General features: G+C 44.8%; 1 protein-coding gene across 5 annotated transcripts in view; it reads left to right on the top strand.

Annotated features, from left to right (window-relative positions):
- Rin2 (Ras and Rab interactor 2) overlaps nt 1-3,569 on the top strand; it is a 165,551-nt gene extending 161,982 nt beyond the window's left edge. For all 5 annotated transcript variants that reach the window (XM_057781495.1, XM_057781494.1, XM_057781496.1 and 2 more), the window contains one exon: nt 1,646-3,569. In XM_057781495.1, the coding sequence (XP_057637478.1) occupies nt 1,646-1,966 (321 nt within the window). In that variant the 3' untranslated portion in view covers nt 1,967-3,569. The remainder of the gene's footprint in view (nt 1-1,645) is intronic.
- Nucleotides 3,570-14,316: the final 10,747 nt, after the last annotated feature.

The following is a 14,316-nucleotide window of genomic DNA, read 5'->3' as shown; positions in this document are numbered from 1 at the left end:
ATGCAGACCACTGGATTACTGCCTTATGGGCTAAGCACGGAGGAGGTCCTGAGGGTCTGCACCCTCTGAGATCAGAGAAACTGACAAAAGTACATTCTTCTTCCATCAGTAGGCTTCTCTGTCTATCACCACTGACTACCAGAAACTCCTAACCCAGAGACCCATGGTGCCCAACTCCCACACACCACAGAGCCCTTCCTTAGGCACAGGCCCTAGCCACTGACCTCACACACTTTAAAGATGCGTGTCTCCCCACAGTACCATCCAAGAGAGTGCATTTTGAATGCTCAGGTCATGGATGAAAACAAAAATATAGAAATAAAACTCAAGTACCAAAGGTCATAGACACAACGCCCCTAACACTCCCCCTTATTGGAAGAAGAATGCTCCTTAGTAGCTAACACAGTGAAATGCCTCGGTTTCCTCGCTGGGGCTATGTAGACTACTCTCTCCAGGAGTCCTTGGATAAATGCACAAAGTACCACGAGGACGGGGGAAGCGATGTGAGGTCTAATGGCTCATGCACACACTGTGAAGATCAACCTTCGTATCTCTACCTGAGTGCCACTTGACCCAGCCTCCCTTCTGCAAAGTCATCAGGCTGGCCAGGGTCCTCCCTCCAGATGGCATGAAACATCTTACATGTCCAGAGTACACGATCCTTCCCAAGAGCCTCCCCTCGTGTATGCCAGTTAAGCCTCCTAGCAGCCACAGGAGAAGGAAGGCTGGCCCTCTCAACCAGAACTAAGAAGCCACAATGTGTGTTCTCTAGATGCAGCTAGAACTTGACCAGGACTTCTCTGCTTTGTGTGTAACCATTTTGCTTGTGAGCCTGTAACAGCTGAGCCATCTCTGCAGCCTGTATGTAACCACTCTTAAGGACCTGGAAATAAAGGAGCTACCCAGAGTAACACAATCTTGGCAACTGCCCCGTGTCATAGGAGTCTATGCTTGTGCCGTAGGAGTCAGCAGGCTTACTGCCTCTCAGGGTGGTTAACACCTACATGATTCTCAATGGCAAGCCCGCGCCATCTCCTTGTACTTCCTGCAACATCACGCTGTGCTTAGTCAGCTCCATCTCTGAAGTCTTCTTGCAGAATTGACATCCCCTCCCCCTGATTCTTCCCACACTACACCCTGAGCCACTGAGAGCCCGCACCACATGAGATCACTGTTTGGGGAGAATGGGCAGGCATCAGCGGTTTGCCTAAGCATTCTTGTCTTTGCTTAGGCTTCCCAGAACGGCACAAAGTGAGCATCATATGTTCTGGTGTGTCGAGATGCTTTAAATCCTTCCTGCTAGCTCCTCGACCAGACCCTTCTGCTGTTTTCATTATTTTTCAAGCTGGGAAACATCCCAGCTCTGGATGTGGTTCACGCTCTTACTCAGGATTTCTTCAGCAGCTGGCTTTAATGGATAAAGATGAAAACCAGGGCAGACGGGACTTCCTATTGCTTCTCTTTGCAGTGAGCTAAAATGTGGCAACTCAGTCCACGCCATAGTCCCCACCACTGTCCGGGTTCCAATCAGTCTTCCTTGGCAATCTGCATGGTCTGGCTAGACACTGGGACAAACACTAGCCTTGAAGTGGCCCGCAAGTTCAGCCTCTGCCCTCGCTCCTGACGTCTCTGTTTCTACTTGCAGAATTACCTCCGAGTTGCCTTCCAAGAGGTCAACAGTGGCTGCACAGGGAAGACCCTCCTCGTGAGGCCCTACATCACCACAGAGGATGTGTGTCAGCTCTGTGCTGAGAAGTTTAAGGTGGAGGATCCTGAGGAGTACAGCCTCTTCCTCTTCGTTGATGAAACGTGGCAGCAGTTGGCAGAGGACACTTATCCTCAAAAGATCAAGGCTGAGCTGCACAGCCGGCCTCAGCCCCACATATTCCACTTTGTCTACAAGCGAATCAAGAATGATCCTTACGGCGTGATTTTCCAGAATGGGGAAGATCTCACTCCCTCATAAAGGACACATGGGACTTCCCATTGATGCACCCAAAAGGGAGCTAGGAGTCTAGCCTTCTGGCTCTGCCACATGTTGAGCTTGAAAGACAGTCACCTCCTCAAGGACCCCTCAGTTCAGTGACTAAGCCATCCATAGGCTGACTTAGCCCAGGGCGTCTTTTAGATACATTGCCCATATGAGGTAGCTGGGGTTCATGAATAGTAATATTGTTCTCCAGAAAGGAGCAATTGCATTTGATGGTTCAGGTGTCCAGAGATCACTGGCTGTTTCACCTTAGCCAGCTTCTGGGTTGGTTTGTGTATGTGCTGAGGAAACGCTTAAGGTACAAGCTCTTCTCTTGGATTTGATAGCAGGTGTTGACAAAACTGGCCGATGCAATGTGTCAGGTAGCTCTCAGCTCCGTGGATGGCTCCATCCTCTCTTTCCTCCATCCTTATTCTATAATGTTTTTTACAAAGAGCCTTTGTGGTTTTTTTTATATATTTCATAGAAAATTTTTATAGCAGTTGCAGGTAAACTGTCAGGATTGGTTTTTAAAATATTTTTGTAACTTTAAAATATTCTATAAGTATGCATGTGATTTAACCTTTAATATTTGAAGATAAATCTCTTGCTGGATTTGAGAGTATCGCGTTTTAGACGTCTCTCTTCTGTAACTGGATATTTTGGCAAATTTGTCGCGAGAGACTGTTGGTTGTCTTAAAGCAATCCTCGACACTGGTCACAGACCGCCTTTGAAGAATCTGATGTACTGTTACCTTGTTCACTTTTAGTGGTGTCGTTCTGTTTGCTGTTTGCTTATATTGTTAAGCAATCAATGCTGAGGATTAGGAGAGAAATGAATGTAGAGAGAGGTAGAGAGAGAAACACAGACTCTAAGGAGAGGGCTAAGGAATGCAGCCTGCAGGTTCAGGCTTTAGGGGGGAATCGGAAAAGGAGTCAGTCCTGAAAATACGTGCCGTAGCAAGGTCTGACAAAGATCCGTTCCATACGCTGTCTGCTTTAGGAAGCATTTTAAAAATCCCCACAAGGGAAGTAAATCAAGGATAACGCTCCCTGTGCCCCTTTTGTAGGCCAAAACTGATGGCATCCAATTATTTTTAGGTAGAAACCAAGTAATGTAGAATATGGCTTTTGTTGAGTTCAGTAAGATGTTGATGGGAAAGGAATGCACCAAAAAGCAAAACCGAACCAAAAACTCCTCTTTATTTGTAATCACGGGCAGTGGCTGGGATGTGGCTCAGTGGTAGAGCTGGCGTGCACAAACCAGCCTACTGGGTTCCATCCTCAGCATGACAAACAAAACAAAACAAACGGAATACACACAAGCGACATGGATATATGGTGAAGTTAGATTTATGCTGTATAAAACGAATTTCTGGGCACACGTACTAAAAGGGTCATGTGTTGGTGTAATACAGGTCATTGCACAAACGAGAACATGTTACTGTACTGTGTGAGGATGCACAGGCGTCTGATCTGGGGAGACTTTGTATCTTGTGTCCTTGGCTTTTGTTGTCCTAGAGCCCTCAGCAATACTGTGTTGTGCTTCCTTTTGTAAATGATTTTTTTCAATGGAATTTTGCACATAATACATTGTAATACTGTGTAAAATAATTTTTTCAATATTCTTCAGTTGTCTTTTTTTTTTTATATAGATGATTTGTTTTAGTCAGAATATAATCAGGTACCCAAAGATGCTGGGCAAATGTACATGACAGTGGCTGGACTTGGTGGCCTGAACCTTTTATCATAGCACTAGGGACACTTGGGAGGCAGAGGCAGGGGTAGGTGGATCTCTGTGAGTTCCAGGTCCACCTGGGCTACATAATGAGACCCTGCTTCAAATAATACACACACACACACACATACACACACACACGCGCGCGCGCGCGCGCGCGCGGGCAGACACAGAACACATGACAATAAATTTCACATTGAGTTGGTAATTGTGAAGAACAAACAGAAAGACATTGCTCAGAAGTTTATGGGCTGATAAAACAAAAGCTAAGAAACAGGAAGAGAAAACAGATGGCCTGTGACCCGCAAGTGTTTGCAGGGTTACCCAGCACAGAACTTGGCTTTGATGGCTCTCGGGCAAATCACAGCTAATCTGAACTCAGAGCCAGGCAGGGCCCTGCAGACAACTCCTCCCTGTCCTTAGGCAACCTCTGCTGTGTCCCGGCTGAGAGTTCAAGATGATTGCAAAATCAACAGCACAGGCCTCCTCTTCTGCAGGCCAGTGTTCTGGTGATTGCAACCATGCCTGACTGCTAAGGGCTCTTTGCATTCCCTCTAACAGAAGGAAGAAAAGGAGTTGAGAGGAGTTCTGAGACATCCATAGGATTTTAGCTGCTTAGAAACCAGAAGGAGGGCTGGATGAACTTGCTTTTGATGTTTGGAGTGAAGAGATGCTGCCCCCTGCATCTGTACAGCTGCCCTCCTGACTCTGCAAATTTAGACCATTGTGCTGTCCACGTGCTAAGGATGGGAGCTCCTCTTAGATTGAAAGCAGGTCCCAGCATCTGAATTAGGCAGTCTGAGCAGGCCCCAGGAGAGCAGAATAAGAAAAGCTAGAATGAGCAGAAGAAAACATCACAAGACTTTCCCTAGTTTGTCATTGGGCAATGCTTCCCTGGCAGAGTTTCAACACATGTGTCTTCATTTTTCCCCCCACGCAGGCATTTCTCACTTCTCAGTTTGCCAGGAAACAGACCCTGGTGGAGTTTGGATAGAATAAAAGCCGAGTAAAAATATACATGCTGGGTGCAGGGAAAGGAGAATGCACTTCCAAGTCTAAAAATATCTTGAACACCAGCCAGGGGAAGGGATTTTGTTTTTGATGTTGGACATACTGCCAAATATGACCCCCTTAGGGACAGAGAAAAGAAAATGGAAATTGGTCAAGTTGTTTGTATCGTGTGGAAGTAACTTTAGATCTACAAGCAAATGCAAAAGACAGGAAGCGGGGCCTGACTGCTTCCATTCACAAATGTGGCCTCTCTCCCTAGCAGCTCCAACCTTCATCTTCTGGAAGAAAGATGAAATAAGCGAGACCTGTGGTGTTTAACAGCCTGGTTCTACTCCCCACCCTAAAATGCCTGTGAAAACTGACCTGGAAGCCGGACGGTGGTGGCGCACACCTTTAATCCCAGCACTCGGGAGGCAGAGGCAGGCGGATCTCTGGGAGTTCGAGGCTAGCCTGGTCTACAAGAGCTAGTTCCGGGACAGGCACCAAAGCTACAGAGAAACCCTGTCTCGAAAAACCAAAAAAAAAACTGACCTGGGAAGGGCTCTGTCTACACAGGACATGTGTTGGAATTGCCTGCAGAGTCTGAGAATAAAATGCCCACTCTCCTTGATTTCCAGACCATTTTCAGACGGGTAAATTTGAGACCCGGAATGTTGTTTGCCGTTTGGTGATCTTAAGTCAAACTGGAAAAATGACCTCCACCCCCAAATCATATTACAGTCAGAATCATAAGCAGATGACGGGAAAGGAGAGAGCTGGAGTTTGGTTCAGGAAGAAGGTTCTGTTTTAAAAAGAGTCTATGTTTTAGCGTCAGACAGTGGGTTGTAGCTGGCCCAAACTTGCCACATGAATATTGATTTTGGTAGGAAAGGAACTATGAGAGTTAGAAAAAGAAAAAGAAAAAGAAAAGAAAGAAAAGAAGGGGGGAGAGAAAGAAAGAGAGGAAAAGAGAGAGAGAGAGAAGCTTATTTGGAGGTGGGCATATTGCTTGGTAATATAGTGTTCCCCTGCACACTCTTGGTCCTGGGTTTGATACCCAGCATGCAGTGTGCATGCACACCTACCCTTTTTGAAACCAGTCCTCCTCTTTGAACATTCCAGAAAGGGGGAGTACAGATTGAGGAAAGCAATAGGCAAGAGACAGATGATAGAGTCGGGAGGGCATCCACTGAATAATGTTTCCGCCCAGATTTATTTCTCATAGCTCTTATATACCCCAAACCAAAGGAGAAAGCAAAAGATTTCCTTACCATGATACAAGGAACAAGCGAGTGTGATTGCTTCCTTAATTCTCAGAGCACCCAGTAACCATGCCTTAGGTCAAACATCCTATAATCTGGCCTTGGGGATCAAGAATAGGTTTGAACTCTGGCCCTAAGTCAAAGTGGACCCAAGTCAAATCTGTGGGCTCCCACGCTACCCTTCCCCACCCATACCCACCCCCCAGAAGAACAGATACACTCACAGAGGACTGAAGGGCATCAATACCCTTTATTCTCCTTTTTTTTTTTTTTTTTTTTGTTGTTGTCGTTGTTGCTGCTGTTATTTGATTTTTAAGACAGGCTTCACTATGTTAATGAAAACTGACCTTAAGCCTGCAATGATCCTATTTTTGCTACAAGCTGGGTCAATACTCAAAGGCATTTTTTTTTCATATTAGGAGATAAAACAACAGGCCAAGTATGGCCTAGAACACCTGATCCTGAGTGCTGGAATTACAAGCACGTGACACCAAGCCCAGCTAGGAATCAATGCTCCCACTAGAGAGGACCAATGTCTGCTCTAAGGATTCACCAAGGAAGATCTCCAAGTGGAATGGAGACAGCTTCTTTACTTGATTTTAGTAAGAACTTGCAGCCGGGAGGTAGTGGTATACATTTTTAACCCTAGCACTCAGGAGTCAGGCAAATTTCTGAGTTCCGAGTCAGACTGGTCTACAGAGTGAGTTCCAAGACAGCCAGGGCTGTTACACAGAGAAACACTGTCTTGAAAAACCAAAGACCAAAAACCAGAAAGAAAGAAAAAAAAAAAGAACTTGCATCCAAAAACAACAATTTTCCAAAATGTTTATTCTCTATGTTAAAAGCACTTAGAATAGTGTTGCATGAATGACTCTGGGTATTTCCTCTGACAGATATATTAGATACTTATGTTTATGTCTAATATATTAATATATCATATGTTAGAATTAATGTGGCTGAATCTCTCACAGCTTGCCATGTGACGACGGTGTCTACAGATAGCGAGTGAGGACATTCAGCACGCCCTTTGCCCCTCTGTAGGCAGCACGTAGGTTTCTAGGGCACACGTCACTCACACAATAGAAGTTGTAGTCACTAGCTTTTCCTCTTCCCTTCATGATGACTCTCCTTCTGATTCTTCTCATTCCCCACCACCACCACCGCCACTGGATCTGTAAGGTGTTTCTATCTCACAGCAAGTCTTAAAATACTCTATTCTACTCCAAGGCTCTCTGCCAAAACACAGGCTCTGCTTTGTCCCTCTTTCTGCTCCAGATGGAGTCTTGATTGTGAATGGGACCCAGGGCACCGTCACCCACCCACCCTGTCCGTCCCTGAGACTCAGAGTCCACTGCTGCTATTTCAAGTGCGTGTAATTTTTGTTTTTTCTGTTTGTTTGTTTGTTTTTGTTTTTTTCCGGTAGTGCTGGGCATGGAACCCAGGTCCTTGTGTTCTCTAGGCAAGCGCTCTACGACACACCTCCTAGGCTTAGGCTGTCTTGAAATCACCTGGAGATGCTAGACCACCAACCAAGCCTTCAAGTGAGACCCAAGTGTCCAGGTGACTAACGCCTCCCCCATGCTCCCACCAAGGGACACCAGACACAGTTCTTTTCTTGTTGTTTGTTTTTGCTTTTCCAGACAAGGTTTCTCTGTGTAACAGCCCTGGCTGTCCTGGAACTCACTTTGTAGACTAGACTGGCCTCGAACTCAAAGATCTGCTTGCATCTGCTGAGATTAAGGGTCTGTGCCACCACTTCCCTGCCAGGCACAGTTTTTTGTTTGTTGGTTTGGTTTGGGTCTGGGTGGTGGTGGTGGGGGCTTGGTTTTTCTGAACAGGGTCCTTTTGTGTAGTCCTGGCTGTTCAAGAAATCACTTTGTAGACCAGGCTGCCCTTGAACTCACAGAGATCTGCCTGCTTCTGCCAGCCTAGTACAGCCCAGCTAGACGTGGTTCTTAAAGTGACAGCACACCTGGGAGAGTCGCCTCTTGCTTGGCTACTAACACCTGAATAGGGCAGATTTCTTATTTGACTGGCAGATGACCCTGAAGTACTGCTTTGTCCAATATAAACATAAAGCTGATTGTAAATTTTCTATAAGCCACTTATTAAAAATAAAAAAACCTTGGCAGTTCAAATTAATTTTAGTTATAGATGCTATTTGACCCACGAGATTCCAAATATTATATTTCAAGAATCTAAAACTTTAAAGATGCATTTTGCATTCTTTTAAAAATAGTAAGTTTTCAAAATTTTAGGTGTATTTCACACTTAACAGCACATCTAATTTCACGTGTACTTCATCTCAAACTAGGCTCTTGTGCCTAGTACACCCATCTGGAGAATGAAGTTTTAATATATTAGCAGAGAGGATTTTATGTGTGTGTGTGTGAGGGGGGGGAAGGGCAGACAGACAGACAGAGACAGAGAAATTGGAAGCAGTCCATTGTTCCCAGCATTTCCTACTAGCAAAGAACACCATCAGGAGCTATGGTTAGAGCTTTTTCCAGGAAAGGAGAAATAAATGGAGGAGGGAGGATGCAAAGAGAAGTCTTGCTGATTTCTCATGCCTGGCCCAAAGGAACTGCTGAGATGAGCCATCTCTGCCCTCAGGGCAAGTCTGGAGAACACTCCCAGAAAGGGATTACTGATAGCTAAAAATGCAACCGTAGTCAGTGATTATCCCAACAACTTCCCCTTTTTAAATTTCATTTATTTATTATATTCATTTACTTATTTAGATATTAATATATACATTCAAAAACATTCAACGGTGCTTTTTTTTTCCCCAATAATCATTGGTGTTTTGCCTGCATGTTTGTCTGTGTAAGGGGCATGGGTCCCCCAGAACTGGAGTTATAGATAGCTGTGAGCTGCCATGTGGTTGCTTGGAACTGAACCCCAGGCCCCACTGGAAGAGCAGTCAGTGCTCTTAACCACTAAACCATCTCTGCAGTCCAGCAGTGCTGCCCTTAACTTACTTGGAAGAAAAGAAATACAGTATGTGATGTGATTCGATTTTATTATTTCTTTTATTCAGACTTCTCCCACAGTTGTGTGGCTGGGGCAGTCTGTGGGGTCTCTGGCAGTGGGACCTGGATGTATCCCTAGTGCATCCCTAGTTCATGAGGCATGAACGTTTTGGAGCCCATTCCCTAGGGAGGGAAACCTTGCTCAACTTCGATACAGGGAGGAGGGGCTTGGTCCTGCCTCAACTTGACACGGCAGTTCTTGTTGACGCCCAGCGGGAGTCAGCCTTTCTGAAGAATGGCTAGGGGGTTGGGTATGGGAAAGGTGGGGCGCGGGGAGCGGGAGGAGGGGAGGAACCGGGAACTGTGGTTGTTATGTAAAATGAAAAAAAAAACCTTTTAAATGAAAAATTAAAAAAACAAGCAAGCAAACAAAAAAAATCAGTATTTCCAAAAAAAAAAAATTTACTCTCTTTGGAGGGAAGGATTTCAAATAAAAGTAAAAAAAACTGTTCACGATTTATTAACTCACACATTAGAAGACTTTAATAGAAAGAGACACCTTGCTCTCCACTCCCGTTTACTTCTTTTTTTAAAATTTATTTATTTATTAAAGATTTCTACCTCCTCTCCGCCACTACCTCCCATTTCCCTCCCCCTCCCCCAATCAAGTTCCCCTCCCTTGTCAGCCCTAAGAGCAATCAGAGTTCCCTGCCCTGTGGGAAGTCCAAGGACCACCCACCTTCATCCAGGTCTAGTAAGGTGAGCATCCAAACTGCCTAGGCTCCCACAAAGCCAGTACGTGCAGTAGGATCAAAAACCCATTGTCATTGTTTTTGAGTTCTCCGTAGTCCTCATTGTCCGCTATGTTCAGCGAGTCCGGTTTTATCCCATGCTTTTTCAGACCCAGGCCAGCTGGCCTTGGTGAGTTCCCGATGGAACATCCCCATCGTCTCAGTGTGTGGGTGCACCCCTCGCGGTCCTGAGTTCCTTACTCGTGCTCTCTCTCCTTCTGCTCCTCATTTGGACCTTGAGATTTCAGTCCGGTGCTCCAATGTCTCTGTCTCTGTCTTCTTTCATCGCCTGATGAAGGTTAATATTCAGGAGGATGCCTATATCCCGTTTACTTCTAACGCCTCCTTCCAAAACACTCTTTCAGCTTCGTCTCAGTGGTTAGCCTCCGTTTTCCTAGAAGCATGCTTACATTGCCGTTTGTATTCACTTCAATGTTACTTTGTGGGGAGATCCTGAGGTCAGAGCCCAGGGCATGCGCTTGCAGGGAAGCCTCTACCAGAGTTAGGCTCTTGATCTGGAGTTTCTCATTTCATTGTGCACGATAACAATGTAACACCTCTGTGAAGGTGCCCCCCCCCCCCCCCGCAAGGGTAGCCTGTCCTTTTATGGAGGACGGTAGAATGTGATTACTTGGGAGTCCTTTATCTCGGGTCAAGCTATGGCACTACCACCCGCAAGAGAATTCCTGTATCCTGCTGGGAGTGGACAGAGGGACCAGTCTAGCTGTCAGCATCCTGGGATTTGGCGGGGTTTCTGTCTTTCAGGTACCCCATTTCCTATGGAAGGTCACTGCCCCTTTGCCCTTCATCGTTTGTGCGCTGAGTGGTGGCAGCAGGCAGATAGGCTCAGGATGTAGCTCCACATTTCCGTCTACGGGAGCCTGAAGAGTCATTTTCAGACACCTCTACACAGGCAGCATAAGAAGAGTCTGAGGACCAGCCAGTGTGAAGGAGGATTGGGGTTTATTTACAGGTTTTAGGGACTGAGGGTTAGTTTGGCAGTTAAGAGTGCTTACTGCTCTCGAAGAGGACCGGGGTTCTCTTCTCAGCACCTACATGGTGGCTTACAGCCTCCTGCAACTCCAGTTCTAGAAAATTCAATTTCTTTTTTAACCTAGTCAGGCACCTGGATAATAAGAGGTTTTTGTTTGTTTGTTTGTTTGTTTTTTATTGTTTTGTTTTTAGGAGGGCAGAAGCTGGAGAGATGGCTCAGTGGTTAAAAGCTCTGGCAGCTCTTCTAGAGAACCCAGGTTCAACTCCTAGCATCCACATAGTAGCTCAGAACCATCTGGTAAATTCAGTACCGGAAGATCTGGCACCCTTTATGGCCTCTGAGGACATTGCATGCATGTGGCCCATAGATACACAAGCAGGCAAAACACCCATATGTGTAAAATAAAAGATGGGTGTGGGGGGTTGGTGAAGACAGGTGCTCAGGGAAAGAGTAGTAGCATCCACACATAAGTGTGGTGTGGTTCTCCAAGAGAGTCCATTTTAAATGCCTTGACAGGAGCCACACTGACTATTTTGGTTACCTCTGAAGTTATATATCAAAGCATTTTTAAAGGAACATCATTCCCACCCTCCCCTTCCTTTTATGAGATTATAGGTGTTCCTTATTGCCTTGGGTAAAATTACAATCTGATAAATAAAACTATGAATCATAAAGATTACACAAGGGGGTTAAGTCTTCTTTCACTGGCAATGAAGTTTATGATCTTGCTTGTGCGATTACTAGAAAATTGCACTTTTACAGTTGGGAAGAGAAAGGCCATACTTGGTCACATACGCTTAGGTCTTAAGCACGGTTCACTGCTATTTTAACCATATTAGTTGAAGTGTCCCTGTATAAAGGCAACCTTCACAACACATTTGGTTAACCGTGCTGGAGTTCTTAACTCCAAGTTAGAGAGAGACTCCCACCCAGTTCCAAGGTGAGGAGGCTCCTTTCCATTCCAGTCTCCCTTTCCCTTTCCTAGTCTTTCCATTCTTCCTCCTGAGGCACAATGTCTCTCCAGGGAGTCGCACATGCTGTGTCCATGCCCTGGGTCTTCCGTATCTGGCCCAGGAAATGCACTGCTTTACTTCTTTACTTCTTGCTGGCTTTTTCTCCTGTCCTTAACCATTACTCTCTCCTGTCTGATAAATATATTTTCTGGAGTCCAAAATTTTGTTGGCATTTCTCATTGGCTCATGTCTTCTCATCCAACCTCTTTGTCCAAAAGGGTTAGGACCTTTGAAATTCCATTCTACTTTAAAGTTTTCTATTACTCTCTGTGTGTGTGTAAGTGTGTGGATAAAGCCAGGCACATACCGTTAATCCCAGTACTCCAGTAGGCAGAGGCAGGTAGATCTCTGTGAGCTAGAGGCCAGCCTGTTCTACATAGCACATTCCAGGGCAGCTAGGGCTACAAAAATAGAGAGACCCTATCTCAAACAAACAACAAACAAACAAAATGTGTGTGGATATCAGAGGGCAACTTGTAGGAGTTTGTCCCAGGGATCAAACTCAGGTAACCAGGGTTGGAAGCATCACCCTGACTAGACAAACCATTTATGATTTATTTATTTTTGGTACTGTCAAGATTAAACCTGGGACTTTGTGCATACAGGCTCTCTATCACTAAGCTACATCTTCCAGTTGTTTTAGGCCCTTTAAAAAAAATCTGCTTTAAATAAAAACAAAAACAAATAAAAAGCAAGCAGTGTTGTATCTTTCCTGCCTCTGCATCACCTCTTTATTTGTCTTAGCGGCCTTGGAAGCTGCGTTGTGTGCAAATTATACTTTTTTTTGGGGGGGGTTTTCGAGACAGGGTTTCTCTGTGGTTTTGGAGCCTGTCCTGGAACTAGCTCTTGTAGACCAGGCTGGTCTCGAAGTCACAGAGATCCTCCCGCCTCTGCCTCCCAAGTGCTGGGATTAAAGGCATGCACCACCACCGCCCGGCAAATTATACTGTTTTGGCCAAAAAGTTTTACCTGAAATGTGCGCTGTGCAGTGTGTTGTTGATCAGGGACAAGACCTCTGGCTTAGGGTACGCCGTCAATACTGGACCCTCACCAAATCTCCTCTTGGAGATCCTGCTGTTGCCTGGAGTCATGGAGATCCTGCTGCTATGGTTCCGCACCATCAGTCCCTTTATGCACTCCAGCAGGTCACAGATGGGGTAGATGTTGGGAGTGCCAACTTGTTTTGAGGAGTTTTGGGGTTTTGTTTGTTTATTTGCTTTTTTAGTTAATATTCTTATTTGTATTTTTTATATTTTATTTTATTATTTCTTTTTAAGTTCTCCTGGGGGACTGTACTACAAGAAGAAGGGTGGATACAGAGGGACTGGGAGATGGGTGGGACTGGGGTGCTTGATGTGAAATTCCCAAAGACTCAATACAAATTATATATAAAAATGGATATTTATTTCTTGCTAATTCCTAAGTCTGATCCACAAATATGGAGTGATTTCCACTTATTTAGAGCCTGTTCAGAGTTTTTCAACAATATCTTGTACTTTTCACACTGCGATTTTCGTAATTTTTCTTGAATTCATTCTTGAGTATTTTAATTTCAACACTTTAAAGATTTGAAAAAAAATCTGTTTTATTTTTATTTTAGTGAACTATAGTAGAGAACAGACATATCCAGCCTTCCTTGATTAATTGAAAGCCATCGTCAGGTTTAATTTTAGTAGCAAATGCCTTTATACATTCTAATTAACAAAACTGAAGAGAGATAGTTATATTGACAGCCAGGGCCAATGCATCCATCCTGTTCAGGTATTATTTGATAAAAAAAAAAAAAATCTAAAACAAAGATACCTACTCACGCCTCTTTTTTGTTGTTTTTGTTCTTGTTTGTTTTTTGAGACAGGGTTTTTCTGTGTAGCTTTGGAGCCTGTCCTGGAACCAGCTCTGTAGACTAGGCTGGCCTTGAACTCACGGGATCTGCCAGCCTCTGCCTCCTGAGCGCTGGGATTAAAGGTGTGCGCCTCCACAACCGGGCATTTGTCAAGCCTCTTGCCTAGGACAGATCAGTACATGTATTTTACCTGTTCACTTTGTACTTCCATATAACCAGGAGAAGAAGAACCAGAGCAGCAACAGACGGAGCATCAAGACGTTGACGTGTTTCAGATGTGGATGGTTGCAATGATGGATGTGAATCTGGGTCAGCACTGTTTACAGAGAGCACGTGGTGTTTTGTTTCAATGAGCAGGAAAATAGGTTGTGATTAAATGTGGTGAGAGAGCTTGTAGTTTTTTCCAACTAAGCAGTAAAAGGAATTACTCACTGTAAAATGATAAATCAAAAGTTCTCTGAGTCATGGCTAAGGCAAGGAAAATGTGCAGCTGTGGTAGAAACTTTTCCTAGCTGTGAAAAGTCAAAGCCAAATGCCCTGAAGTGGAAATCAATAAAGCTCGTCCTAGAACTGCAAAGGATTCCGGGGCACTCGAGGAGTTAAATGTAGTCTATGTGTTTAAGGAAATCCAGTGACATGGTGACACATGTCACCAACTTCAGAGGCAACTTTTAGGCACTCAGAGTCCTGTAAGTTTGGGAATCTCTTCGGCTTTTTTAAGTTTGGTTTTGTTTGTTTGAGACT

This window comes from Chionomys nivalis, chromosome 9 (genome assembly GCF_950005125.1).
Source record: "Chionomys nivalis chromosome 9, mChiNiv1.1, whole genome shotgun sequence".
NCBI lineage: Eukaryota > Metazoa > Chordata > Mammalia > Rodentia > Cricetidae > Chionomys > Chionomys nivalis.
This window is presented reverse-complemented; position numbering and strand designations above follow the sequence as displayed.